Source organism: Amblyomma americanum, chromosome 8 (assembly GCF_052857255.1).
Source record: "Amblyomma americanum isolate KBUSLIRL-KWMA chromosome 8, ASM5285725v1, whole genome shotgun sequence".
In the NCBI taxonomy this organism is placed as follows: domain Eukaryota; kingdom Metazoa; phylum Arthropoda; class Arachnida; order Ixodida; family Ixodidae; genus Amblyomma; species Amblyomma americanum.
This window is the reverse complement of record NC_135504.1, coordinates 116,161,871-116,187,886: the sequence shown is the minus strand read 5'-3', so window position 1 is coordinate 116,187,886 and position 26,016 is coordinate 116,161,871. Positions and strand designations below refer to the sequence as shown.

General features: G+C 46.5%; 1 protein-coding gene and 1 pseudogene across 1 annotated transcript; one reads left to right on the top strand and one right to left on the bottom strand.

The window, feature by feature from the left end:
* Positions 1-8,801: 8,801 nt before the first annotated feature.
* LOC144102690 (uncharacterized) lies at positions 8,802-10,375 on the top strand. The gene is made up of 2 exons (XM_077635887.1): positions 8,802-8,934; positions 9,798-10,375. The coding sequence occupies exons 1-2, from the start codon at positions 8,802-8,804 to the stop codon at positions 10,373-10,375; spliced, it is 711 nt and encodes a 236-aa protein (XP_077492013.1).
* Positions 10,376-21,587: 11,212 nt separating this feature from the next.
* On the bottom strand, positions 21,588-25,597 carry LOC144102688 (uncharacterized; annotated as a pseudogene).
* Between the last annotated feature and the right edge of the window lie 419 nt (positions 25,598-26,016).

Genomic DNA, 26,016 nt, shown 5'->3' with positions numbered 1-26,016 from the left:
CGCCGCGGTCGGGTTCGAACCCGGGAACTCCGGATCAATAGCCGTATTTTTACCCTCAAAAGCTTGTTTTTTAAAATTGCTTGAAATCTTCTCTGAAACATCTGGAACATGCGCATTTTCTCTAGAGTACGAGGCAACATTGTAAAAAAGAGGAAGATTTTCATATGAATTATGCGCGGTTGTGTTCATTACATTTTTACTTAGATTTATGCCCATTGCCGTATAAAATGGAAAGCGTTTCTTGGGAGTAAAAGCATACATGCTGAACCCGACATCAAAATCATCTTTGCCACCAGCAATACGCTAGCACTTCAACTCTAGACCGAGCCTCCCGCTCTTGGAATTCCTTCAACGCTGCGAGCTCTCGAGAGCCACGTTATTCAGGAGGGCACTTGTCTGACTCCGCGGACGGAGGCTTGAGTGCGTCGGCTCTTTTCCAAAGAAATATGCCCGCCATCTCGTCTTGAACACGCCACAACCGTTCCCTAAAAAGGAAAGCGCGATCTACCTCGTTAGGATAATGACTGACACGTGCTCCTAAAGAACGCCTCACTAGTGCGATCATCCTTGGGCAGCAGAGACGTCACGTGTGTTCGAGCACGTGTTTTTGTCAGCAAAGTGCCAGGGCGTTTCGGGACGCCCTCCTAAGCGTAGCTCGGCACTTGAGAGAAAAAAGTTGTCCTATTCAGGCACGCAGCGAAGGCGTGTAGTTTGTGTACCCGAAATATTGCGGTGGTGTTGGCGGGGCGAGAGAGAGAGTGTCCATCATCGGCAGTCCTAACGTTGCACAGCGGATCCTCAATGTCGTACTGAGAATGGCAGTAGCAAATTTTTAGAAGGCTATTTTTTAGCGCTTCAGTTCGAAATTTATCTTAATAGACGGCAAACCACCAGTTTTCAAATTTGATCATTAGAATTCAGTTCATTGCCACTCCTAAACTCCTAATAGTCAAGACCGGAAATGCTGCTTAACCTGTCAGGTGATACTGTCTCGCTGAGCACGACCAGTAAGAAACGCATTGTGAACCGTAATATTGACATGCTAAATTAACGCAGGAAAAGACCTGTTAGCACGACCGCTAAACACGTTTCTGATCTTAACGCCCTTCTCGCGTAAATACTTCTTTGTGCCGCTGAGAAGTTTTCCAAGACGCACTTTGAGTCTCCGAGGTGGTTTAACACACCTCTTGAAGTTTTCCCAGCTGTGGCCGCTGTCTACCATTATCCTGGGAAATGAGTTAGGAGTGCAAATTGAGCTCCCTTATTCAAAGTTTCTAGAGTCGAATCGTGAGAAAAGAGGTGATGTAATTTTCGTCACTAAACGTTCTCGGCACTAAATGCAATCTTTGCTGCCAGACAAATATCAGCGTGGTGAGAAAGTGGCGTATAATTGATTTTTACTGCCGAGAAAATTTGGATGGAGGTGTTCTCAGTGTCCCTTAAATGTGACACTTTGGTTCTTACCAAATGCTCATAGACATCAGGGAGAAAAACAGAAAATGTTTACTACTCAGCAAAGAAACTTGGTGATTAAACTTTGATACGATTACACTAAAAGCTTGTTAATTTGAATTCCAAAGGGTGCCGACACAGTTCGAATTAACCAAAGTTCAAACTAATGAACGTGATCACAATACGCAGTATACTAAAATCAGGAAGCAGTTGGGTAGTGAGATTACCCTATTTTATTGTTCTAAAATATTCAGTTATGTTTTGAGCCGCTGCGTTGGCTCAGTAGATATAGTGCTTGGCTACTGACAAGAAAGACCTGGGTTTGATCCCAGCTGCAGCGGTTGCGTTTCAATGGAGGTGAAATGCTAGAGGCCCATGTACTGTGCAATGTCAGTACACGTTAAAAAACACCAAGCGGTTGAAATTTTCCAGAGCCCTCCACTAGGAAGTCCCTCATAGCCCTTTGGGATGTTAAACCCCATAAACTAAACCAAACCAGTCATCATGTTTTGCTTTTTTTTCGGAAGGCAACAGCCAACAGCTTAATTCTGTTCGGCCACATTTATTAGAGGACTTGCCAATGCAGCGATCAGCGGAGCGGCAGCAGCAGTGTCTGGCTCAAAAGTCGCAATCATTCTTCCCTGCGCGAGCCCCATCGCTTTTTCTTCCTTGCGCGAGCTTAAATGGTGGCACTACAGCCTTAACTTATCGGAAGGCCTTATCTGTCTTCAAAACTAAAGAGGCGGGCAGCGTTCAGTGCATGTGCATCCGAACTTGTGAAGCTGAGGGCTGCACCGGAGTCGCGAAGGGCATGCATCCACCTGAACATGGTCGCAAGGCTAGATTACCGAAGAGCGTGAGACTGACCTGTGATTGTTGCTTTTCGGCCAAAATGATAGCGTAACCTCTGCAACTCCCAAGTGTGAATTTGCGAGTCATGGAGGTTGCACGACCATTAAGGTAGAAAACTGAAATTCGCCAATAGTGAAAGCAACCCAGCGAAAGCTTCCTTTGTTGCCCTCAATTTAAGTCGAACCCTAGCCTCCACGTCTCTGCCCATTAGTGGAGTACCGATAAAATGCAGCTGTTGTATACATTTCTCTTGAGGGACACCGGTAAGCTGCCTCTTGTGACCTGAGAGAATCTGCCAAATGCGCTCCACCCCATTCTCATTCTTCTAGTTATATCACTCTTGTGACCCGGATGTGTGGTCACCACGTCTGTATTCCATCACATAATGTTCGACATACGCTTAAGGGTACGTAGTACAATGCAATAGCATTAGAGATCCCTGCACTTTGTCTTTTGCCTAGGTTCTGCCTATATGCTCATATTATGCGGGATTCGTCATTCTCTACATTCAGTGACCAACTGTGCCAACCAAATTAACTGCTCCATCCTTATAAAAACGGGGCAAATTACGCCAAACTGCTTCAAACTCGCTTCTCTTGAATTTGGCAGTGCCGTGCACCGGCTATCCAGGTGGACATAACCGTAGTTTTCGCCGCCATTTCAAAATGTTAAGGTGTCTTGAAGCCCACTTGTAAAGAGTCTGACTGTTATTCGTCATCCTTTCCTTTTGTCCGGAAGTTTGCAGTAAATGGACTAATAAAAATGGGCATTGCAACGCGGGCTTCCATGGTGTACTTCTTATGCCATGCATACCAGGTGTTTCAGTGCAGCGATGGCGTAGAGGTAGAACATCCGCCTCGCGTGCAAGAGGACCAGGGTTCAAATCCTGGTGCGGCGCAATTCTCCACCGGGTTTAAAAAAAAAAAATCCGCGTGTCGATGGAATTGCACAACCAGACCTTGAGTGCGGCCTGATCTCGGTGACCAGAACCGACAACGCACTCTCTCACCAGAGCAGGATTTGGCCACCCTGGTGTAGTACTTGGCCACAACTTTCTATGATCAAACCAATTAACCCTCGGCCCTCAGTCCCCAGCGGCTGCAGAGCAACTGACCACGCCGGCGGTCAGACCTGTGACGCAGCGGAGGGTGCTAAGAATCTCTGGCTCCGGACAGGACGCCATTGGAATCTGAACCTGGCAGCGCTTAACGCTAGAAGTTTAGCTAGTGAGGCTAGCCTAGCAGTGCTGTTTGAAGAACTAGCGGGAATTAAATGGGATGTGATAGGGCTTAGCAAAGTTCGGAGGACAGGTGAGGCGCATACAGCACTAAAGGACGGACACATACTGTGCTATCGCGGGTTAGAGGATAGACGAGAACTAGGTGTGGGATTCCTCATTAATAAGGATATAGCTGGCAACAACGAGAGGGTAGCAGCTATAGTAATTAGGCTGAATAGGAGCAGGCCTACGCACCCAAATCTAGCCATGATGACCAGACCGCTGAAAGTTTCTATGAGGACGTAGAGTCGGCAATGAATAAAGTAAAATCGCAGTACACTGTACTGATGGGCGACTTCGATGCGAAGGTGGGCAAGAAGCAGGCTGACGCCCACGCGGTAGGTGACTATGGGATAGGCTCTATAAATAGCAGGGGAGAGTTATTAGTCGAATTCGCGGATAGAAATAATTTACGGATCATGAATCCCTTCTTCCGCAAACGAGAGAACAGGAAGTGGACCTGGAAGAGCCCAAATGGTGAGATTAAAAATGAAATCGACTTCATTCTATGCGCTAAACCTGGCATCATTCAGGATGTGGCCGTCCTCGGAAAGGTGCGTTCTAGTGAGCACAGAATGGTAAGGTCTCGAATTAGCTTAGACTTGAAGATGGAACGGAAGAAGCTAGTGAAGAAGAAGACCAATAACGAGTTAGCCGTAAGAGGGAAAGCACAGGAGTTTAGGATAGCGCTGCAAAACAGATATTCGGCTTTAACTGAGGAAGATGATCTTGATGTTCATTCAATGCACGATAATCTGACATCAATAATTACAGAGTGCGCAGTAGAAGTAGGCGGTAGGACAGTTCGAAAAGATACCGGGAAGCTATCTCAGGCGACGAAAGATCTGATTAAGAAGCGCCAAAACATGAGGGCATCTGACCCTACCGATAGAATAGAACTAACGGAGCTAGAAAAGTTAATAAACAAGCGCAAGGTAGCCGACATAAGGAAGTTTAATATGGAGAGAATCGAGCAAGCTATAAAGAACGGAGGTAGCCTAAAAACAGTGAAGAGGAAACTAGGCATAGGTAAAAACCAGATGTATGCATTAAGAGACAAGCAGGACAATGCCATTAGCAATATGGATAAGATAGTTAACGTAGCCGAAGAGTTCTACAGAGACCTGTACAGTATCCAATGTAATCAGAGTGTTAATGAGAAAGACAGCAGTGCACAGGAATGCGTCATCCCGCCAGTAACGAAAGATGAAGTAAAGAAAGCCTTAGAAGCAATGAAAAGGGTAAAAGCAGCTAGGGAGGATCAGGTAACAGCAGATCTGTTGAAGGATGGAGGGGACATCGTGCTAGAAAAACTAGCCACCCTGTATACGCAATGCCTTATGACCTCGACTGTACCAGAACCTTGGAATAATGCAAACATTATCTTAATTCACAAGAAAGGAGACGCCAAGGATTTGAAAAATTACAGGCCGATCAGCTTACCATCCGTTGCCTACAAAGCATTTACTAAGGTAATCGCTAATAGAGTCAGGGCAACGTTAGACTTTAATCAACCAAATGATCAGGCAGGCAGGCATCATCCCTCATGTAATGTCCCAACCGAGACCTTTGAGGAAATAAATAAATAAATATTCCACAATAGATCATATTCACACTATCAATCAGATGATAGAGAAATGCGCAGAATATAACCAACCTGTATATATAGCTTTCATTGATTACGAGAAAGCATTCGACTCAGTGGAAACCTCAGCAGTCATACAGAGATTGCATAATCAGGGGGTAGAAGAGCCTTATGTCAAAATACTGGAAGATATATATGCAACTGCACAGCTACTATAGTCCTCCATGAAGTGAGCAATAAAATTCTAATAAGGAATGGCGTCAGGCAAGGAGACACGATCACGCCAATGCTGTTCACCGCATGTTTACAGGAGGTATTTCGAGGCCTGAATTGGGAACAATTGGGAATAAGAATAAATGGAGAATACCTAAATAATCTGCGATTTGCTGATGACATTGCCTTGCTGAGTCACTCAGGAGGTGAAATGCAAATCATGATCAATGAGTTAGACAGGCAGAGCAGATCGATGGGTCTAAAAATTAACATGCAGAAAACCAAGGTAATGTTCAACAGCCTAGCAAGGAAACAACAGTTCACAATTGGTAGCGAGAGCCTAGAAATTGTCACGGAATACGTCTACTTAGGGCAGGTAGTGACAGCTGATCCGGATCATGAGAGGGAGATAACTAAGATAAGAATGGGGTGGAGCTCATATGGCAAATGCTCGCAGATCATGAGTGGCAGTTTACCAATATCCCTCAAGAGGAAAGTGTACAACAGCATAATCTTACCCGTACTCACCTACGGGGCAGAAACGTGGAGGCTAACGAAGAGTTCAGCTTAAGTTAAGGACAACGCAGCGAGCCATGGAAAGAAAAATGATAGGTGTAACGTTAAGAGATCGGAAGCGGGCAGAGTGGGTGAGGGAACAAACACGGGTTAATGACATCCTAGTCGAAATCAAGAGAAAGGAATGGGCTTGGGCAGGGCATGTAATGCGAAGGCAAGATAACCGCTGGTCCTTAAGGGTAACGGAGTAGATTCCAAGAGAAAGTAAGCGTAGCAGGGGGCGGCAGAAGGTTAGGTGAGCGGATGAGATTAAGAAGTTTGCAAGCAAAGGGTGGATGCAGCTGGCAAAGGATAGGGTTAATTGGAGAGACATGGGAGAGGCCTTTGCCCTGCAGTGGGTGTATTAAGGCTGATGATGATGATGAATTTTCGTTGAGCTCAGAGGCTGTTAAAGCCAGCGACCATTACGTTCGTTTAGACTCTTTCAAACTTTTTTTTTTCAAGCAACAAAGCGAGACTACTTCGGTGCTATATACTCTGCCTGTTAGTGGAAGCGGAATGCAGGAAACTAGAAGCATTGGCGCAAAAAAAAATGCAAATGGTGAACCTTGTCGACAATAGTAAGTAACACAAATGAACTCAATAGTTACCGGCTTCTGCACACTGCTTTGAAACTTCACCGCATTAACCGCCGTATTCAAGAACGACACTTAAGGTGTGACTTAAGTTCGTGACTTAAGTTCTGAGTAAAGTATGAGTGGCGAAGGAAGTTTCAAAAACGGCACTTAAGCAGCACTTATGAAAGTAGCGCTTTTAGATGTAAGTAGGCGCCATGGGAACGAGGCTAAGCAAACATTTCTGTATATCTAATAAATTCATGAACAAATAAAGAACAGAAGCGCCAAAACAGCGCTGCTAATACATAGTACAAGTCTCAACTAACGTTTTAACAACAACAAAAAGTTTTTTTCGCCTAGCTTTGGAGAACTAATATTACTTGTCTGGCCACAAACAAAGACGTCACTATAGTAGCGCGCGTAGTACTGCTCCTGTCGACGTCGTAGTCTTTCCGCTCGCGCGCGTCCATCGGTTGCATCATCGCCAGCATCGCCAGCTCTTTGTCTCTGCTTTATATTGTTATCGCGCATTTTAATTGTAAATTCACTGCTTGTATCGTATATATTTTTGGTATTATATTTATTGATAGTGTGTAGTCACTTGTAGTGTGTTTTGTTTTCTGTACTGCGTTATTCTTTGGTGCTGTGTTGCGACGCGCGCGTGATGGAGAAAACGGAGAAGGGCAAAATTAACTTCTCCAGAGTAGAGCGAGATCTTCTCCTCGACCTCGTCGACAAGCACAAGGCCGTACTAGGGAACAAGAGAACTGATGCAGTGTCAGTTGCACGGAAAAGGAAAGAGTGGGAGCTTATAGAAACCCAGTTCAACTCCAGTCACAACGTGAGGCCACGGACATGGCTCCAGCTGAAGAAATGCTGGGAGAACTGGAAAAATAAGTGGCGAAAGGCGAAAGCGGACGACAACCGGGAGATATTTAAGACCGGTAAGTCATGTTTTCTTTCATCTTTGATTCTTTTTTGCTGACGAATTCAGAGGTTCTCTCCCAGATTACAGAACTGTTCCGATTGCTTGCTGCCTGCATTTTATGACTAGATTCCCCCTCCGCCCCTCAAAAAAAAAATAAATAAAAAAATACAGAGAATGTTAACGACATTCGAATCTGAGCGAAAGCATGAATTTGTGCTACGTAGAAGACGACGGTGAGCAGGCAGTGCCGCGGGACGGAGCAAATAAAAGTCGAAGACGACGCTAATTCACGGCGCGAGAATGTGGAGCAGTTTAACAAGAGGTGTGTTCGCTCCGACGGTAGCGTAGTGGTCTCGCCCAACAGCCGTTAAAGATCTGTTCGCGCAGCCGCGGGTTCGATTCCCGTTCGTTGGTATTGATCGAATTTCCTTTTTCATAATTTGACCTCAGCTATATATATATCTCAGCACATAAGGAGTGATCGACTGCATTTAAAAAAAGTTTATCCATACTATTTCAATGCTAGTAATCATGGTCATGAACAAAGCTCAGTTTCTGTTGGGACATGATGGATTTTGGTTACTTAAATTAAGCATTTTAAAGACTGTCTATGAAGCCAGTGAGCCCAGCTCCACTGTGCTGTACATTAATAACGCCCTAAAATTGAAAAGAAGTTGCCCACTCTGCCTGCTTCTGGTCTTTTGACGTTACACCTACCATTTTGCTTTCCGTCGCTCGCTGTGTTGTCCTTAACTTAAGCTGAACCCTTTTCGTTAGCCTCCACTTTTCTCTTGAGGAACAGTGGTACACTGACATTCATGATCTAAGAAAACCTGCCATATGCACTCCATTCCATTCTTATCCTTCTATTATTTCCGTTGATGATTCGGATCAGCTGTCACTAGTTGCCCTAAGTGACCTGTTCCTCTGCCACTTCCAGCACCTCGCTACCAATTGTGAACTGTGAGGTGCTGGAACTTGTGCTGCCAATTTTCTTGCTGTGCGTTTTCACCGCCACAGTTAGTATCTAGCTTTCACGCACCCGCAGTTTGGAGTCAGCATGTTTAAGGTTGTTTCACCCGGAGAGTATTACTAAATAAATGCAAATATCGTGCTTCTGTCAGAGAAAAAGGCTCCAGCTTGCGCGGATAAACATGCATGTTTTCGTTGCTTCGTAGCGCTTAAATTCTGAAAGATACTTTGGCGTTCATGTCGAATGTGCTTAGTGTTTGTGAATATTCATCGAGGGATTTTTCCAGTGGTTGTAACAGCGCTTTCTGTGAATACCTAGGCGGCGGCTCAGCGGCCCCCAGCCAGCTCACTGAAGACCTGCAAAGAGTTGGCAGTGTCGCATCCCGCATGGGGGTTCGCTTGGCGAACCCCTTCGACAGTGATCGCCACCAAGCAGACCCAGGCGGCGAGTCCCAACCCACACCATCGGTGGCCGCCCTGCTTTCGCGCACTCAAGATGGTTCTATTCCAGGAGCCAGTGGTATGACTTATTTTATATGTATATATATATATATATATATATATATATATATATATATATATATATATATATATATATATATATATATATATATATATATATATATATATATTGTACTGCAAGCTCCAAAAAATATATATGAGATTATTTTTCTTGGAATACATATTCTGTGTATGTACTGCTTTTCTGTTTTTATGCCTAGAGGATTAGATGAAACACTCCAGCAAAATGAATTGCAGCATCCCTGCCTGGCGCTTGTGTCTGACCATTTTTGCTGTTGTAGGCTGCTTCTGTGCTTATTATTTTGTTTTTTTTTCTGAGCATATGAGCTCTTCTGTCATTAAAAGTGTGCATAACAGCTGTAGCCATGTCCAATTTTCTGTGCCATCTGTGTTGTCTTGACCTGTCATAAAAATATTGGCCTGTGTGACCAGTGTTATCAAAGCTACAGCTAAGAGGTGCGAATGCACTGGCCGAACATATTTTCTAAGGTGGTCATCCAAGGAGCATGATTGGCAGTGTATGTGACGAATGTATTCCGGAAATGTTTCCCTTCGAAGCAGGCTAAGTGCATGTTTTATGCCTCCTGTTTTGTTACATAAACGAACTCTAACGGAAGCATTGATTGAGTTACTGCACGACCAAAAATGGTAAAATGTCACCTGAAGGACATTGAAAGCAACGAATACAAGCGTACAAAATAGCGCAGAATGCGTTTAAAGTACCCACTTCATTGTAAACCATTCAAAGGCTAAGGTAGCCTCAGTACTAGCAAAGATTGAAGTGTTTTTTGATCTAAAGCGACATTGCATTGGATTTGCCCTCATTTCAAGGTCTAATAGTAAGCACTTCCTCCGCATTAGGTGATGCAGAGGACCCGCTGTGGTCCTGGCACTATGAAGAGGGTAGCCCGCAGCAAGATGAGCAAATGGAAGAGGAGCCAGTGGCCATGGCAGCCTCCTTAACATCAGCCACAACGGCAACCGCAGCACCCTCGGTGCTTCCTGCTGCCTCTACAGCAAGGGCAGCAGGTACCAGCCGCATGAGCTCACAGAGGCAGTCGCCTGCTGTGCCCTCTGCGCCAAGCGGTTTTTTTGTTCCGGCAACACCGGCAGCCGCAGCACCCTCACCCTCAGTGCTTCCTGCTGCCTCTGCAGAAAGCGCAGCAGGTACCAGCCGCACTGCGGGCATGCATAGGCAGTCGCTGGTCGAGCAAGAGCTAGCAGCTCGCCTTAACGATATTTCTGCCGAGAGGGCACAAAAGTGTAAAGAGCACAGGCTGCGGATGAGACTCTTACGAGCAGACCACCGCGACAAGCTCGCAAAGCGAGCGGCAGTCCATCAGCTCGAGATGGAAAATCTTAAGCTTAAGAATGACTTGAAACGGTCGAAAAAGATCCTTTTGGAGCTGCAGATAAAAGCAGTAAAGGGGGAACTGTGAGGAGGGTGATGTTGGAGTTGGGGCAGGGGGACATAATCTGAAAAATGAAAGCACTGCAACTATGGCCAAGTCGCCTGAGAGAAGGGATGAAGTGGGGGGGTATACAAATAAGGAGCCAGATGAAGTCGATATAATGCCAGACGGTGTTCTTTAATGTGCACTGACATCGCATAGAACACAGGAGTCTGCTATTTGCCCCCTAACGAATGCAGCTGCCACAGCCAAGAGGCTAGTACCATAGCCCCTGAGCCATCGCAGCAGGTGAAAAATTTGTAACCTCTTATATGAGCTCTGAAAGGGGCTCTAGTAAAGTTACAATATGCCTGGGACGTTAAAGCATGCCAGTTCACGAATATTGTGTAGCAAGAATTTTTTTAACGCGCTTTGTAGCGGCTGAGCTCTCTGCAGTCAAAATTTGAATTCTCTCCTCTCATCACACTTTGCACGCTGGAAGGTCGGCGCTCCTCTGCCGGCCCCACCTCCGGGGTGCAAAGCTTCCTGACCCACCAGAGCTACGCGGCTTACTGGCCGTGGCCATAGTAGCTGCCCGACGTCTGAAAGAATGCAACCAGTAGCCATCTCTCAACTTATATACGCATTTGTGAGCGATGGAGAAGGGCGCGAGCATGTAAGTCTCCGGGAAGTGCTGGCCAACTTTGGCGCGTGATTGTGGGTTCTCTGCAGGTGTAGAGGTGTATTATTTGGCTCGGATGTTCATGACAAGCAAATGCAGTGATTGAGAGAGTTGATGTGCTCTCCTCGGAAGGTGTTTCACAGCGCATTTAAGTCTTGCTTGAATTTCAACCTCATCCAGCTTCTCTTAGTTGCTTTTTACTACAGAATGTCTGTAGTGTTTAGGATAGTCAAGCTGCCGCATTGCCTCAGTGGTTATGGCGCTCGGCTGCTGACGCAAAAGCCGTAGGGTCGATCCCAGCTGCTGCGGTTGAATTTTGGTGGAGGCGAAATTCTAGAGGTTTGTGTACCGTGTGATGTCAGTGCACGTTAACGAACCCCAAGGAGTTTATATTTACGGAGCCATTCACTACTGCGTTCCTCGTAACCCGACTCAGTTTGGGACATTAAACCCCCTTAAAGATAGCCAGTTGCTATATCCAGTTTGTAGTATGGTTTTATGCAGGGTAAAAGCATGCAGATTCTGTTTTTAGCTGCCACATGGTTGTGCAGTATGGTTTTAGTAATGTGTTCTGTTTGAACCAAATGTTTTGTCGTTCTTATTAATCAGTAGAGAAAAAGAGCGCGGACCTCCTGCCATGAGTTATTTCATGAGGACGTAACTGCCACTTTGAGGCCGACTTGGCACTTTCTACGGGGTTGGTTGACTGCACTTTTTAGACATTCTTGTGGTCCATCCACTTCTTTCCCGGAACCACGGCAGTAGACTAAAAGCTGGTTTAAAAAGCGCCTCTGCTACATTTCCTGTTTGATGTTTTGAAGTGTACGTAGTGCTATTTTTTGCTAATTCCCAGGTTTCCTGCATATGTAAGTGAATGCTGTTTTGAAATCTACTTTTCTTCCTTTGTTTGGTACAGTCGTTTTCCAGCAATGTTTTTTTTCTCATTATTTCTTTTGCATAGCGCATAGGTTTCTTAACAGCTTTGTACCATGTATGATCATCTGTTGAATCTAATGTACAGTCATGCCATGTTAATTTTACCCCCATTGAAAGGGGCAGTTTTTCTGGGACCAAACTTTTGGATTGTATTTATGCCTCATTCAAATCCAATGTCTATGTCGAGACAATGGGCAGGGTGAAAATGCATATAGCCTATTGGGACATATGTATTTTTGTCTTGTTATTATGGACAGCGATGACAACCAAATCCCAAGTGCCTCTACCAGATGTTGTACCCCTTGTATATTGATATTGATTGTTTTAAAGCTCCTCGCGATTACAATAACGCTCCCGTGTTTCCCCATTTCCACGTGCCACTATAGCAGGCTGCAGCCATAAAGCTTTATTTAAAGAATATTTGCTTCTTTTTCTTCACAATTCATTATTACGGCCAACTCACTCCGAAACTTTTACCCACTTTCCGAATCTTTTACCCACTTTCCGGCTGTCCTGGTCCGAAACTATTTTGCCAGTTTGTGGCGCCGCGAAGAAAAACACAAACTGTGGAAGAAAAACTCAAAGGATATTTATTTTTTCTATTGCATTTTGCTGGCAACTTCTCTACCGATATTTCGGAAGCGTGTCATAGCGCTCGAAACATTCTCCTGGGTGCAGGCCAGGGTTGTTACTGCAGGTTTTACAGAAAAACACAGTTTCCCTCCGGCCTCCGCTTGTTTTTCTATCGCTACAAACTGCACAGGCCCTGCTGCTTCGGCCTGGCAGCTTGTATATGAAATGGCTCGTCCCATCTAGCCTTTCCTCGCACTCCTTCCGCGCAGACGGGCCGCGCTTTTTGGCTCTAGCCCTCACGTCACCCACCAGCTGTTGGATGAGGTTGCGGCGGTACTGCAGGTGTCGCTGTTCTTTCTCACCACGATTCTGCAGCTGTGTGCGCCTCAAAATAAAGCTATTTACGGTGGAAACTTCCAAAAGCCAAAAAAAAAAGCTTTCGCCACCATTTCATTGTCTTTCGACAAAATGCATAGCTGGCGCAGTAATGGTCCGCACGGTCAACTGCACCCATGTGTTCTGTGTAGTCACATATGACCACTGGTTTCTTCAACGTCACTTTCTTTCCACCTGCTTGTGTCCTCGTCATTTCTTTGAGAGATACATTGTGGGCAGAACTGAGCATCGTCACTTGACGCTTGTCTCGCCACTAAAGCACCATGTAGGAGCGTCCTTTTCTGAAAGCTGCCACTTCGCCCTTTTTCAGTTTTTTCTTGACCTGCTGTGGCATTTGCTTGCGATTTGGCATCACGGTACCAGTCAATTGTACTCTCTGTAGAAGTAACTCCTCGGCAAGCATTGGAGAAGTGTAAAATCTGTCTGTGTAGAGGTGGTAGCCACTCCCCGGCGTAGCTTGCTGCACTTTCTGGAGCAAGTGAAGAACAATCCTGCAGGTGAAGGGCAGCTCGGGACGGCCGAGACTGTCAGTTGTGCTGCCGTAGTAGGGCTCGATTGCCGAAATGTACCCCGTTTGGCAGTCAGCAAGTGCGTAAACACGCATGCCCCATTTGGTTGGCTTCTGTGGATTGTAGCATTTGAACGAGACACGGCCCTTGAAGCCAACAGTGCTCTCATCGATGCAAATTTTGGGGCCGGCTCTGAAATGCTCTCTGCATTTCGCGTCGATGTAATGCACGACGTCCCTGATCTTGCTTCCACGTGTTGCCGGCCGACCTGAAGAGGCATCATGGCACGGGGCAACGTGCAACATCCAAAACATTTGCAGAAATCTTTTCCGGCAGAAAACGTGCGGGAAGAAAGGCATCTTGTTGACAATATCTTGGCTAAAATACTCCTTCAGTTCTGGTTTTGGATTCAAGGCCATGTCTATGATTACACCAAGAAAAGCCTTGAATTCTGTCAAGGTCACGTCTTCCCAGTCCTTCCAAATTGAGTCCTTTGGAAGCTCACCGGCACTCGAAATCTTTTCACGCGCATAGCGGTTTGTTTCGCGCACAATATTGTCCATCAGGTCGTCTGTAAAAAACAGCTGAAAATATTCCAGCTCAGAGTTGAGATTACAAGTGCTTACTTGTGATCCTGGGTTCGTGACAGTGAAGGGAAATTGTGTGAAATCGGGCATATTATCCGCGTACACCTTCCAGTCCGCAGCACGTGGTCGCGCACTGTTTTGTGTGTCAACAGAGGTGCTGTCTCCACCGCCGCCGTCGTCATCGTCACTCGCTTCAGTGGAAGAACTGTCATCACTGTCTGATGGAGGCACGTAATTCTCTTCCTCACTGAAGTCGTCTTCGCTTTCGCTAAATGCACCACCGAAAAACGCACGCGGTGAAAACGTTGCCATGCTTGTCAACGAACCGCGCCAACGTGCGTTCCGTGCTCAAGTGAGAACGCTCTGGCGGCTCTAGTATTGAGAACATTGTGCTGCGCCCTAGTGCCAAAAAAAGTAAACTTCAAGAAACAAAGCTTACTTCACCCTCAAGAGATAATGCATTATGTACACAAAAATGCGCACGATTCGTGGTGAGAAAAACCGCGAAATTTAACCGGCGAACACCCTTGTCGGGCGTTGAAGAAGCGTAGCTTGTTGGGCCAGTTGGTGCATGGTATGAGGAAAACCAGCGAAAAGGACGCAACCACAAGGAGGAGAAGTACACAGGACAACGCTGGAAACACAACTGAAAATTCTTTACTTCGCCAACATCAGAACAGGGCGCACATGCACGTGAGCACCACGAACACTATCAAAACAGCAAACACAAACTGATTAAGCGAGCGAAGAAACATGTGGCAACCTATGTCCCATTCATGAAAGTGTATTCTTTTGCCGTGAACCTGACAGAGCTGTCGCTGACGCATTCAGTTCCTAACTGCTTGATTTTAAAAGCTTCTAAGATTTCTCGTTCTATCGGTGTTTTGCCGCGGCCGATGATGTTGACATTATGGAACAGAGGGGTGCAGTCTTTGCAGTGGTTGCAATGTCTTGGAAGATTTGCTGTGTTGCCTGGCTGCAGCGAAGGGCGGTGCTGCCTCATACGGTCGTTGACGCATTGACACATGGTTGTGCAGTATGGTTTTAGTAATGTGTTCTGTTTGAACCAAATGTTTTGTCGTTCTTATTAATCAGTAGAGGAAAAGAGCGCGGCACTCCTGCCGTGAGTTATTTCATGAGGACGTAACTGCCACTTTGAGGCCGACTTGGCACTTTCTACGGGGTTGGTTGACTGCACTTTTTAGAGATTCTTGTGGTCCAGCCACTTCTTTCCCGGAACCACGGCAGTAGACTAAAAGCTGGTTTAAAAAGCGCCTCTGCTACATTTCCTGTTTGATGTTTTGAAGTGTGCGTAGTGCTATTTTTTGCTAATTCCCAGGTTTCCTGCATATGTAAGTGAATGCTGTTTTGAAATCTACTTTTCTTCCTTTGTTTGGTACAGTCGTTTTCCAGCTTTGTACCATGTATGATCATCTGCTGAATCTAATGTACAGTCATGCCATGTTAATTTTACCCCTATTGAAAGGGGCAGGTTTTCTGGGACCAAACTTTCGGATTGTATTTATGCCTCATTCAAATCCAATGTCTATGTCGAGACAATGGACAGGGTGAAAATGCATATAGCCTATTGGGACATATGTATTTTTGTCTTGTTATTATGGACAGCGATGACAACCAAATCCCAAGTGCCTCTACCAGATGTTGTACCCCTTGTATATTGATATTGATTGTTTTAAAGCTCCTCGCGATTACAATAACGCTCCCGTGTTTCCCCATTTCCACGTGCCACTATAGCAGGCTGCAGCCATAAAGCTTTATTTAAAGAATATTTGCTTCTTTTTCTTCACAATTCTATATTACGGCCAACTCACTTTATGGGCACTTTTGGTGGGGAACACTGTCAAGTTTTTTGCTTGTGTGTGATGTTCCTGCCCCAGTGTTGGCCAATGTGGGTATTGCATAAATAAGCAAATAAAATGCAGCACCAAGTGCACTCAGGGTTTTTTCTTCATTTTGTAACAGTGCGGTTTACAAAACTTCCTTGAGTTGTGGAAAACACTGTTCACCAAACCATGGCATATGCTGAACAAATTTTAAGAGAACCTATAAACTCTCAAACTACACATGAGAGAAATGGGTGGGATGGTTTTCTCAGGAGGATTAGGAGGAAAGGCAGGGAGGTTAACCAGTGAATAATCGGTTTGCTACCCTGCACGGGGGGAAAGTAGTGAGGAGAATCTAGACCTGCACCCGTCAGTGGGTGCAGGTCTAGATTCTCCAGTGCACGGCAGCGAGACTGTCTTTCAGCGCTGTAGGCAGGGCATTCACAAAGAATGTGGGCTATAGTCTCATCACACCCGCAGATGGCACAGCAGGGCTGTCACACATACCTATTAAGAAGGAGTAGTGCTTGGTGAAAGCTACACCAAGCCACAGGCGACGCAACAAAGTTGCTTCACATCGCGGTAGGCCAGATGGAAGCCAAAGCTTTAGATCTGGGTCTAAGGTTTTTAAAGGCAAATGCGAGAATTAGCCTGAATTCCACGCGGCAAGCGGGATGTCCCGCAACAGTGCTGCGTCGGGTCTCGTGATGGGGATGGACACACAATCACCCTCGTGGAGAGCTGTTCGCGCGGTCTCGTCCGCATGGTGGTTGCCTGTGATGCCGCTGTGTCCTTGCAGCCAATGGTAAACAATATCGTGCCCTTTGTTGGTGGCTGTGTGGTGGAGCTCTCGGATTTCGGCAACAAGTTGTTCATGGAACCCATGACGAGCAGATTGTAGCGCTTGGAGGGCTGCTTTTGAATCAGTGAAAACAGACCATTGCTGGGCTGTTTCTTCACTGATATGCCACTTGAGAGGTTCATTGATTACCATTGCCAACATTACTGGACCCATATTGCCAGCCTTCACCGAGGACAACCGCGTCATTTCCCCATTCTTATTTCCAAGTTGACCAGTTCAGTCTTGCACTGGCATCTGCTAGCCATCCTGATTAGCTTGGTTTCTAGAGCAACTGCCCCAAAGGGCAGTAGTCATAGGCTTGGTCCTTGTACCGGGATGAATTTATGTTTCAGTTGGCTGTTAGAAAGATAGAACAATTTCCTTTTCACACTTTGGTACCTTTGGCCGCAACGAATGCAATTTTGTGTGATACAAAGCTTTGCACTGGCATTTTCTCATATCCATAACATAGAAGCTGTATGTCCGGGAGGTCACTTGAAATTAGGGGCTTGAGCTAGTGGCTTGCAAAAACCGCTTGTGTCTAACCTCCTAATTTTCCGGCACCACTCATGGATGTGCACAGTGAGTAGGTTTTTCTAAGTGCTGGCACAGGCGTTTTTAAACAACAAAATCTAGGCTCCAACTGCCCGTTCTTCCAAGTGACATTGAAACTTGAAGGTTTCTTGGAGGCAGCTGTGTGCACAGTGAGTTGCATGATTCGCCATATCTTCGTCATAACTTATCCGTGCTTTGTTCAACAATTTACATACTCAAGAGTTCAACAAAGCTTTCTGTGGTCAGGTATTGCAATCGAAGTGAAGGAATGTAGTCACTGACCATAATTTTTTGTAGCTGTGTGGCAGGGTGTAGGTGCATGCTAATCAGCGATTCCTGCCTTGCTTGAAATCTATATGTCCTTAGAGGGTTTCGCTGAGCAATTTGGATGAAATTGGCATTTATTAGAAGCAGGAAGAATTATGGTGCATACGTAATCATATGCCGCCGAGGCTGTAAAAGTCTGAAGGCTTGAACCGGACGCTCGGTGGATCATTTACAAATGTACAACAAGCAAGTAAGTAATTAAGTGGTTTATTAAAATAATAAAAAAAGAAAGGAAAATATTTTTGCTAGCCTACCATCGATACTGAAGCACCTGAGTTGGGCCAGCAGAAATGAACGATAGCAGGCAGAATGGAGAAATGAAATGAAAGAGGTGAGGGGACAGGAAGAGAGGATAGGGGGGGAGAGGTAATGTACACAAAAACTATTTACACAATAATAAATATGTACAGGTTGCGCACGTGATTAGTTCATGGTGAAGCAATAAAAACGCGCACAGCACAATGTTCACTACAGCTGCAGGGGGCGCCCAGCTGTTAGTCGGCCAAGGTAGCACTCGCTGAGCATTCGGTCACTGCGCGTAACGACCTGGCGGACACAACAACAAATAAAGAAATAAAAACTGGTGTAGTGCAACAGTGCATGAAAAAATCAGTGAAATATGATACAGTACAATATGATACATTATGATACAGAAAATGATACAGTACAGTCTCAGTACAACACTACTAATATTGTGAAAGCAGAGATACACAGGTGCAAGAGAAACAGTTTTTTCGCAGGTAATAAGGGCGAAAATGCAAGAACCAGAGAAGTGCACAATGTTATGTCGTGCTATTCCATGTCGGCGCATGTTAAACGACTCCAGTTGTTCTAAATTATTCCCAAGCCTTCCATTAGATCCTCTTTTATAACTCATGTCATATCAGGGCATTAAACACCACAATTTAAAATTTTTATACCAATTGTAAGAAATATTTGAAACATGTGCAATGCAACAAGAAACAATATTTCATGGGTAATAGTGAACTCTTGAAGGGAAGGCTAGGATGTAGATTTTTATGTAGAAACAAGGCAAGGAAAAAGATAGTTGTCCTTCACACATTACTTCTGCAAGTTGTATGTCCAGCATGATGATGCCCCTCAGTGAAAGTACTGGGCAATGATCCTGTCTGTAGTTCTAAAACCACTTGCCGAATCCACTAGTGGCACTGTGGCTGGCGGCTGGGCTGCTCTAGAGACAGGAACAGGCGCAGTACAATCACGAGTGGCATCGTACAGTAGAGCGGGTGGGACGGGGTCCTTGAGCAGCCGGCCCAAGTTGTGCAGCGCCGCACATGCCGTAATCACGATAGGCACCGTGGCCGTCTTGATTTGTAGTGTCATGTCGAGGCATGGAAACCTTCTCTTCCACACCCCGAAGGTTCGCTCGATGCTGCATCGCGTTCTTATTTGTGACTTGTTATACCTGTAGAAAATAAACGTTTTCTTTATTGAGAGCTGCCTTTACCTTTGTTAAAACTACAGCTTGAACTTACTTGTACTGTGGACTTCCTGGTAGAACATCATCTCTCAAAGGAGTCATCAGGTATGGCCTGCATGCATAGCCCATGTCACCAAGAAGGATGCCGGGAATGTCCCCCTGTTCGTACTGCACCCTGGCCCGACTGTTATCAAAAAATGCGGCTGTCATGAGCCGAACCGGGCCAGCTGGCAACGAGGTCCAGAAACTGAAGTTTGGGACCTGTGATTGCCTGCAAAATAAATAAATTAGCACGAGTAAGATCGACTTGACCTGCACTGCGGCGAGAATGTTTATCTGGAATATGGAAGGAAATAGTGTAGGGCAGCTGAATAAAAATGTGTGCTTGTGTAAACCACTTGCATATAACATCAACACTGCTTGTTTTGAGCAATTTATATTCCTCGACACTGCATAAAAAAGTTGCAGCAACAATGCACACTTGTCTCGTACTGTTATGTTATTCTCATGCCTGTCATTACTGAAGGCATGTGCTACATATGCAAAACAACTCGCTACTGTAATAGGTTACCTCTGCATTGAAAACAGTTAAAACGAAGGCTTATTTGTGATGAAATAGGACCAGGTAATTATTGTCAAAGCTTACTCTACTCAAAAATAAGAATTAAAGTTTGCATACAACACAATATTCCTACGGCCTGTACTCAGCTGCAAATCCAGGAAAAATCGCCGATTTAAACATTTTTCACAGAACTGTTTGTTAGTAGCAACATATTCTTTTGTTATGCTGTTATTGTTGTGATTATCAGCAGCAACAACGTAACGATGGTGAAATTACGAATTTATGTTATCAATACTAATATAACGCGAGGAGAAGAGAAAATTAAAAATACAATTACGGTAGTAAGGCAGCCTCGACCCCTGTTTGCGCCAGGGCAACTGAAATGCTGGCTTCTCCAAGTATGGTATCGAAGGGTGGCTGACATGCAGTCATTAGCTCAATACTTCAATACCTTGGAACCAATTATAGTGCGAAGGGCATTCCGAAGCATTAAATGGTGCCTCCCGCCGAATACTGAACATTATTTTTTCTCAGTTCGCCGAACATAATTTTTTTTTTGTCGCAGAACTTACCTGAACATTGATGGAGAAGTATCCTTTCCTGTTGCGGAAGACTTCTGCATCATTTCCTCCCGGACTCTTTATGGGGATGTGGGTGCAGTCGATGCAGCCGGTCACGCCAGGGAACTTCGCCACTGCGTAAAATTCCTCCATAACTCCCGGGGCTTCGGCGGCGCTCGGGAACTTCACGAGCTCCGCGAACAATGTCTCGGCTATCATGTGCGATATGCGCGCGATGATCCGCGACACTGTCGGTTGAGACACGTTCACAAGATCACCGGTGACGATCTGGAAGGTCCCCGCGCCGTAGAACCGCAAGGCCACGAGCAGCTGAAGCAGCGGCGGCACCGGGAGACCGCGTTCGTCGGTGTTGGCGCGCAACGGAAGCCTCCCAAGCAGCTCCAGCACCGCTTGCTTCGAGAAGCGGTACCTGCTCAAGAATTCGGCATCGTTGTATATGTCCATGGGGTTTTGCCGATCCCTGAGCACTGGCCGCGGAGCGCGCGCGTACCTGTACGCTCTGTCCTCGGCGATTTCGGCGGCACGAGCACAGAAGTTGACGAAGTCGGAAAAACTGCGGTAGGACTCGGCCATGTCGAAATGCGGAAAGTGTCACTTATTTTGTACTTAAGCTAGCAGAGAGCCCAGCTTAAGTTGTCGGGTCGATAAGTGCGCCTTTGATCGTGACTTAAGTGAAAGTGCTGTTTATGAAATGCTCTAAGCACCGGAGAGTCACTTCAGTCGTACTTACAGCTTAAGTGTCGTTCTTGAATACGGCGGTAAAAGTGCATTACAGATTGCGTACGATGTTATGTTGTTGGATAGCCTAGAATGTTAGTTGGGCTAATGCATTACCAGCCATTCGTTCTTTCTCTTAATGCTACGTTACGCGACGCGCACTTAACATTTGGTCAACGTGATTATTTCTCACCTTATCTCCTGGCCGTTGGCCCTGAAACCTCTTAAGTATCCGCGAGGCATAGAAGGAGTTCTAGGCATATTTTACGCGCCAAATCTGCCGTAGAAGCTGAGTCCAGTTTCAGGTCACCTCATGTCAGCAGCAGGACGCCTCTTATTTAGCAATTCTGCGAGAGCGGACCGGTAAATTTTTCACGCGAAAACACTTCTCCTGACGTCAAGGTTCTTACCAGCCGCTGGTTTAACTGCGCTAACTGTTCATGCATTTTGTGGTGTTTCGCAGGACGACAGATCGACGAAGACTAATGCGTGGCCCCCAGGCCCATGGCCAAAGGAAAAGAGCCGCCGTTTATTGCAACCTGACAAGTATATATACAGGCATTGAGTACGTCACGCATGCGCCGAGCATCACAAGAGTACACGTGCACTTGCTACGATAGATACTATCACACGAGGATCGACGCCACATCTTCCCTTTTTCTTGGAGAAAACTAAAGCAGCAACTTGCAAAACAAAATACAACAACTATTCACTGGAAGCGGTTCCATGAGTGGCATTCACAAATACCGTACCGTTCCGGCTTTCTTACTTTTCGACCAAAGCGTGTGACATGTTCACCCTGCGCCGCAGGCGAAGAGGTTTCCGGCGGCGGCTGCAACGGATCACGTGGGAGAGCTTCGGTTCCGTTCTCCTCGGGACCGTCTGGGACAGTTTGTTCAATAGAAACAGAGTTTCCGTCCTCTTCTGTACAGTCTAGGCTAGAGAGAAATTCATACTCTCCGTCCTTGGAATCCGAGCCTCTGTTTGGCGCCTGCTTGATTAGCGCTCGCCGGTTTCGTTCAATCTGGTCCCCCGCTCTCCAAAAACACAATATACGAGCGTGGCCGCTTTGCGCGCTTGAGCACCACACCTTTTCGCCTGTAGTCCTTGACCCAAACAGAATCACCTGGCACCAACAGGAACATATGTCGGGCAGCATGCCGGCGATCATAATTTTGCCGCTCAGTCTCCCTGAATGCCGCGTCTTTTTCCCGTGCTTCTTTGAGATTGGGGGTCTTGGGTGCCAGCTTCTTTGGGTGGAGCGGCAAGGTAGTGCGAAGGCGCCACCCCATGAGTAGCTCTGCTGGCGTTTTTCCTAGGGGTCCCGGCGTGTCCCTGTATGCTAACAAAGCCAGATGTAGGTCACCAGATTTTAACAACAGCTCTTTCACAGTTTTTACTATTCTTTCTACCTCCCCATTTGCCTGCGGGTACCTAGGGCTGCACGTCACACGTTTGAATCCATAACAGTTCGCGAACTGGCTGAACTCTTGGCTGACAAATTGAGCACCGTTATCGGTTACCAGCGTTTTCGGTATACCGTGAGTAGAAAACACCTGAAAATGATAAATAACTTCTGTGCTGCTAAGAGAGGTAAGCGGGCACAATTCTGGAAATCGAGATAAGTAATCAACTATGAGCAAGTAGTCACAGCCTTTCACATGGCAGACATCCGCGGCAACCCTTTGCCATGGCAGAAAAGGTGTCTCGGTCGGGATCATTGGATCGCACGGCTGGAAGCGAAATTGGGAACATGTGCGGCAGTCGGCAATGAATACCGCAAGCTGAGCGCTTAAACCTGGCCACCACACGGACTCCCTTGCCCTTCCTCTACACCTTACAACACCCTGGTGGCCCTCATGAAGCAGTTTTAACATTCTGCTTCTAAGGCAGTGTGGCACAACAATGCGAGTGCCGTGTATGAGGACACCTTTACATACGCTCAAAACGGCGCGATCCTGCCAATAGGGCCTCAAAACGGCAGATAACGAATGTAGACTAGGCCACCCCTCACGGACGTAGCGACACAACGTACGACAAGTCTCGTCCTTCGGCTACTAGCCCGAAGTGCTGCGACTCGCTCAACTCAGATAACACACCGGCAACGTAACAGTTGACTTCATGGACCGAAAGAAAGTTCTTCGTATTTTGGCTTGCCACTGGTGCTCTGGAGAGTGCATCAGCTATTTCGAGATTTTTGCCCGGGACATACTGCACCTCAAAGCTGAACCGCATTAGCCGCATTCTGAACCTTTGAATGCGAAGCGGAATTAGATCAAGCGGAGTCTTTCCTAGCAAAGCAACCAATGATTTGTGGTCTGTTTCCACAGTGATGTGCAGTCCACGCACATAGCTTTCGCGATGTTCCGCGGCCCATGTTATAGCTAAAGACTCCTTTTCAATTTGCGCATAGCGCATCTCATTTGGTGTCAATGAACTTGAGACGAAAACCACTGACCGCTTTTCTTTATTCGGTTGTACTTGCAGTAAAACTGCTCCTAGGCCATACGACGAAGCATCTGCAGAAATAATCGTTGGACGTTGTGCATCAAACTTAGCCATACACCTATCTGAGCAGATAGAACTCTTCACTCTATCAAAAGCTATCTGATGAGGCGCTGCCCAGACCCACTCTGTGTTCTTTTGCAGCAGTTGACGCAAAGGCGGCGTTTGCTCAGCCAAGTCTGGAATGAATCGTGAACAATGATTGGCAAGATCTAAAAATCTGCGCATTTCTGCAACGTTCGATGGCGGCTTTAGATCTGCAATTGCGCGAACCTTCGCTGGATCCGGGCGTATGCCACCTTGGCTCACGCGGCACCCCAGAAAACAAAGCTCTTTTACACTGAACTGGCACTTTTCTTTGTTTAGGGTCACACCGTTTTCGGCCAAGCGTTCCAAGGTGCGAAACAACCTTTCGTCGTGTTCCTTCTGAGTAGAGCCAAAGACAAGGACATCGTCCATTAAGTTCATGACGCCCAGAATTCCCTCAAGAATCTTGCACATTTGGTTTTGGAAATTCTCCGGAGCCGAAGTTATGCCAAAGGGTAGCCGCTCAAAGCAATAACGGCCAAACGGAGTAATGAAGGATGTGAGCGGCTGGCATTCCTTTTCTAACCTCACTTGATGGAAACCCGAGTTTGCGTCGAGTTTGGAAAACTTGACGGCACCGCTGAGCAATCCGAGTGTCTCGTCAACAGTGGGGAGCACAAACCGTTCGCGTTGCACCGATTTGTTCAGTTGAGTCAGGTCCACGCATATTCGCACTTTTCCTGACGGCTTCAAGACGGGCACTATGCCAGCACACCACTCCGTAGGCCCTTGAACTTTACGAATGACCCCATTCCTTTCCATCTCTTCCAGCTCTTGTTTTACGCCATCTCGCAGCGGGATGGGTATGCGACGAGCAGTGTGAATGGCATAGGGTACAACATCTGGTTTAAGACGAATAGAGTATTCGCCTTTCATGGTCCCCAGACCACGGAACAAGGAACCAAAACGCGTCTGCACTACATGATGAACTGATGCTTCGTCCACAAATTTAACTTTTCCCAAGGCTTGTATTGCGGGTAAGCCAAGAATCACATTACTCACCGAATCGACAACGAAAACATCCTGTCTAACGGAAGCACGCTTCCACAGAATGTTGGCAGTAAATTTTCCCTTCAAGTTCAACCTGTCACCGCCTGGTCCCATCAGAATAACATCAGTAGGCTGTAGTACCTTTGGCAGCGCTGGAAACTACCCTGGGACAACATTTACCTCGGCTCCCGTGTCAACTTTCGCCGAAACAACTGCACCATTAATAGCAATCTGAACAAAGCGAGCCTATGCAGATGACACAGCCAAATCTCCCACGGAAAATGTCACACAGTTCATGTTCGGTTGCTCACCCCGAGGACTGCGGATGCTTAACTCTGAAGGCCGTGCTTCTGGTTCCGTGGTCCTGTGTGTCCGTGAGCAGACAGCTGCGAAATGTCCCCGGCGCTGGCACACGTAGCACAGTGCTCCTCTCGCCGGGCACGACGACCTCGAATGAGGGCCCCTACCGCAAACGGCCCACGTCTGGTGATCCAGACGTCTCTGGTTCGATGTCCGCCTATGAACAATGTCGACTTCGGCCCTCGTCAGGGATTCATGCTCTTCGCGGTCCACCACGCTCCGAAAATCCTGCTGCTGTTGCTGCACAGCTTCTTTCAAGCGTGCCTTTGTGAGAGCACTTTTTAGAGTCAGCGCCGCATCCATTCAAAGAGCTTCCGACAACTTTGCGTCCCGTAGTCCAACTACAAACCGGTCGAGAATTATCCGCTCTTTCATCTTCCCGTAGTCGCATCTATCGGCCAGCGTATGTAACTCTGTAACGTACTGATCTACAGACTCGCCTGGTTCTTGGTGGCGGCGATGGAAGCACGCACTTTCGTAGACTAAGTTCCTTGTGGCGACAAAATGGGTGTCGAACTGTGTCTTCACCACGTCGTATTTCTTCGAATCTTCCTCGGACAAGTTGAAAGTCTTGAAAATATTGCCTGCCTGTCGTCCCATCGTGTACAGCAACGTACGCACCTGAGCCTCTTGAGTTCGCTCATTAAGTCCTGAGGCGAATCGGTAGTCATCGAATTCTTGTATCCACCCAGGCCACTCGGACGTCTTGTCGAAGCTGAAGCTCGCTGGCTGCTGCACCAAAAAAGGCTGAGACGAAACCTTCGTTTCTTCCGACATTTTCTGGGCTGTTATCAGGCTGGTAAACGATGCTGCTGGCGGCCGGCCACAGGCGGTAACCTTACGTCTGCCGTGGGTTCCGTATAATCTGGACAACCACTTCTGACACCATGTGTTGTTTCGCAGGACTACACATCGACGAAGACTAATGCGTGGCCCCCAGGCCCATGGCCAAAGGAAAAGAGCCCCCGTTTATTGCAACCTGACAAGTATATATACAGACACCGAGTACGTCACCCATGCGCCGAGCATCACAAGAGTACGCGTGCACTTGCTACGATAGATACTATCACACGAGGATCGATAACGTCACACATTTCACTTTTTTTTCATAATGAGCTCCGGTTTCGGGCTGCTTTTAGTTCTGCGCCCGTTGCCCAGCAACGAAAAAATATTTTGAGAGATTATTTTTCAAAAAT

Coding starts and splice junctions, on each gene's coding strand:
- LOC144102690 (XM_077635887.1), top strand. CDS start 8,802: ATGGGGGTTCGCTTGGCGAACCCCTTCGACAGTGATCGCCACCAAGCA. Junction 8,935..9,797: donor TTCTATTCCAGGAGCCAGTG/GTATGACTTATT, acceptor CCTCCGCATTAG/GTGATGCAGAGGACCCGCTG.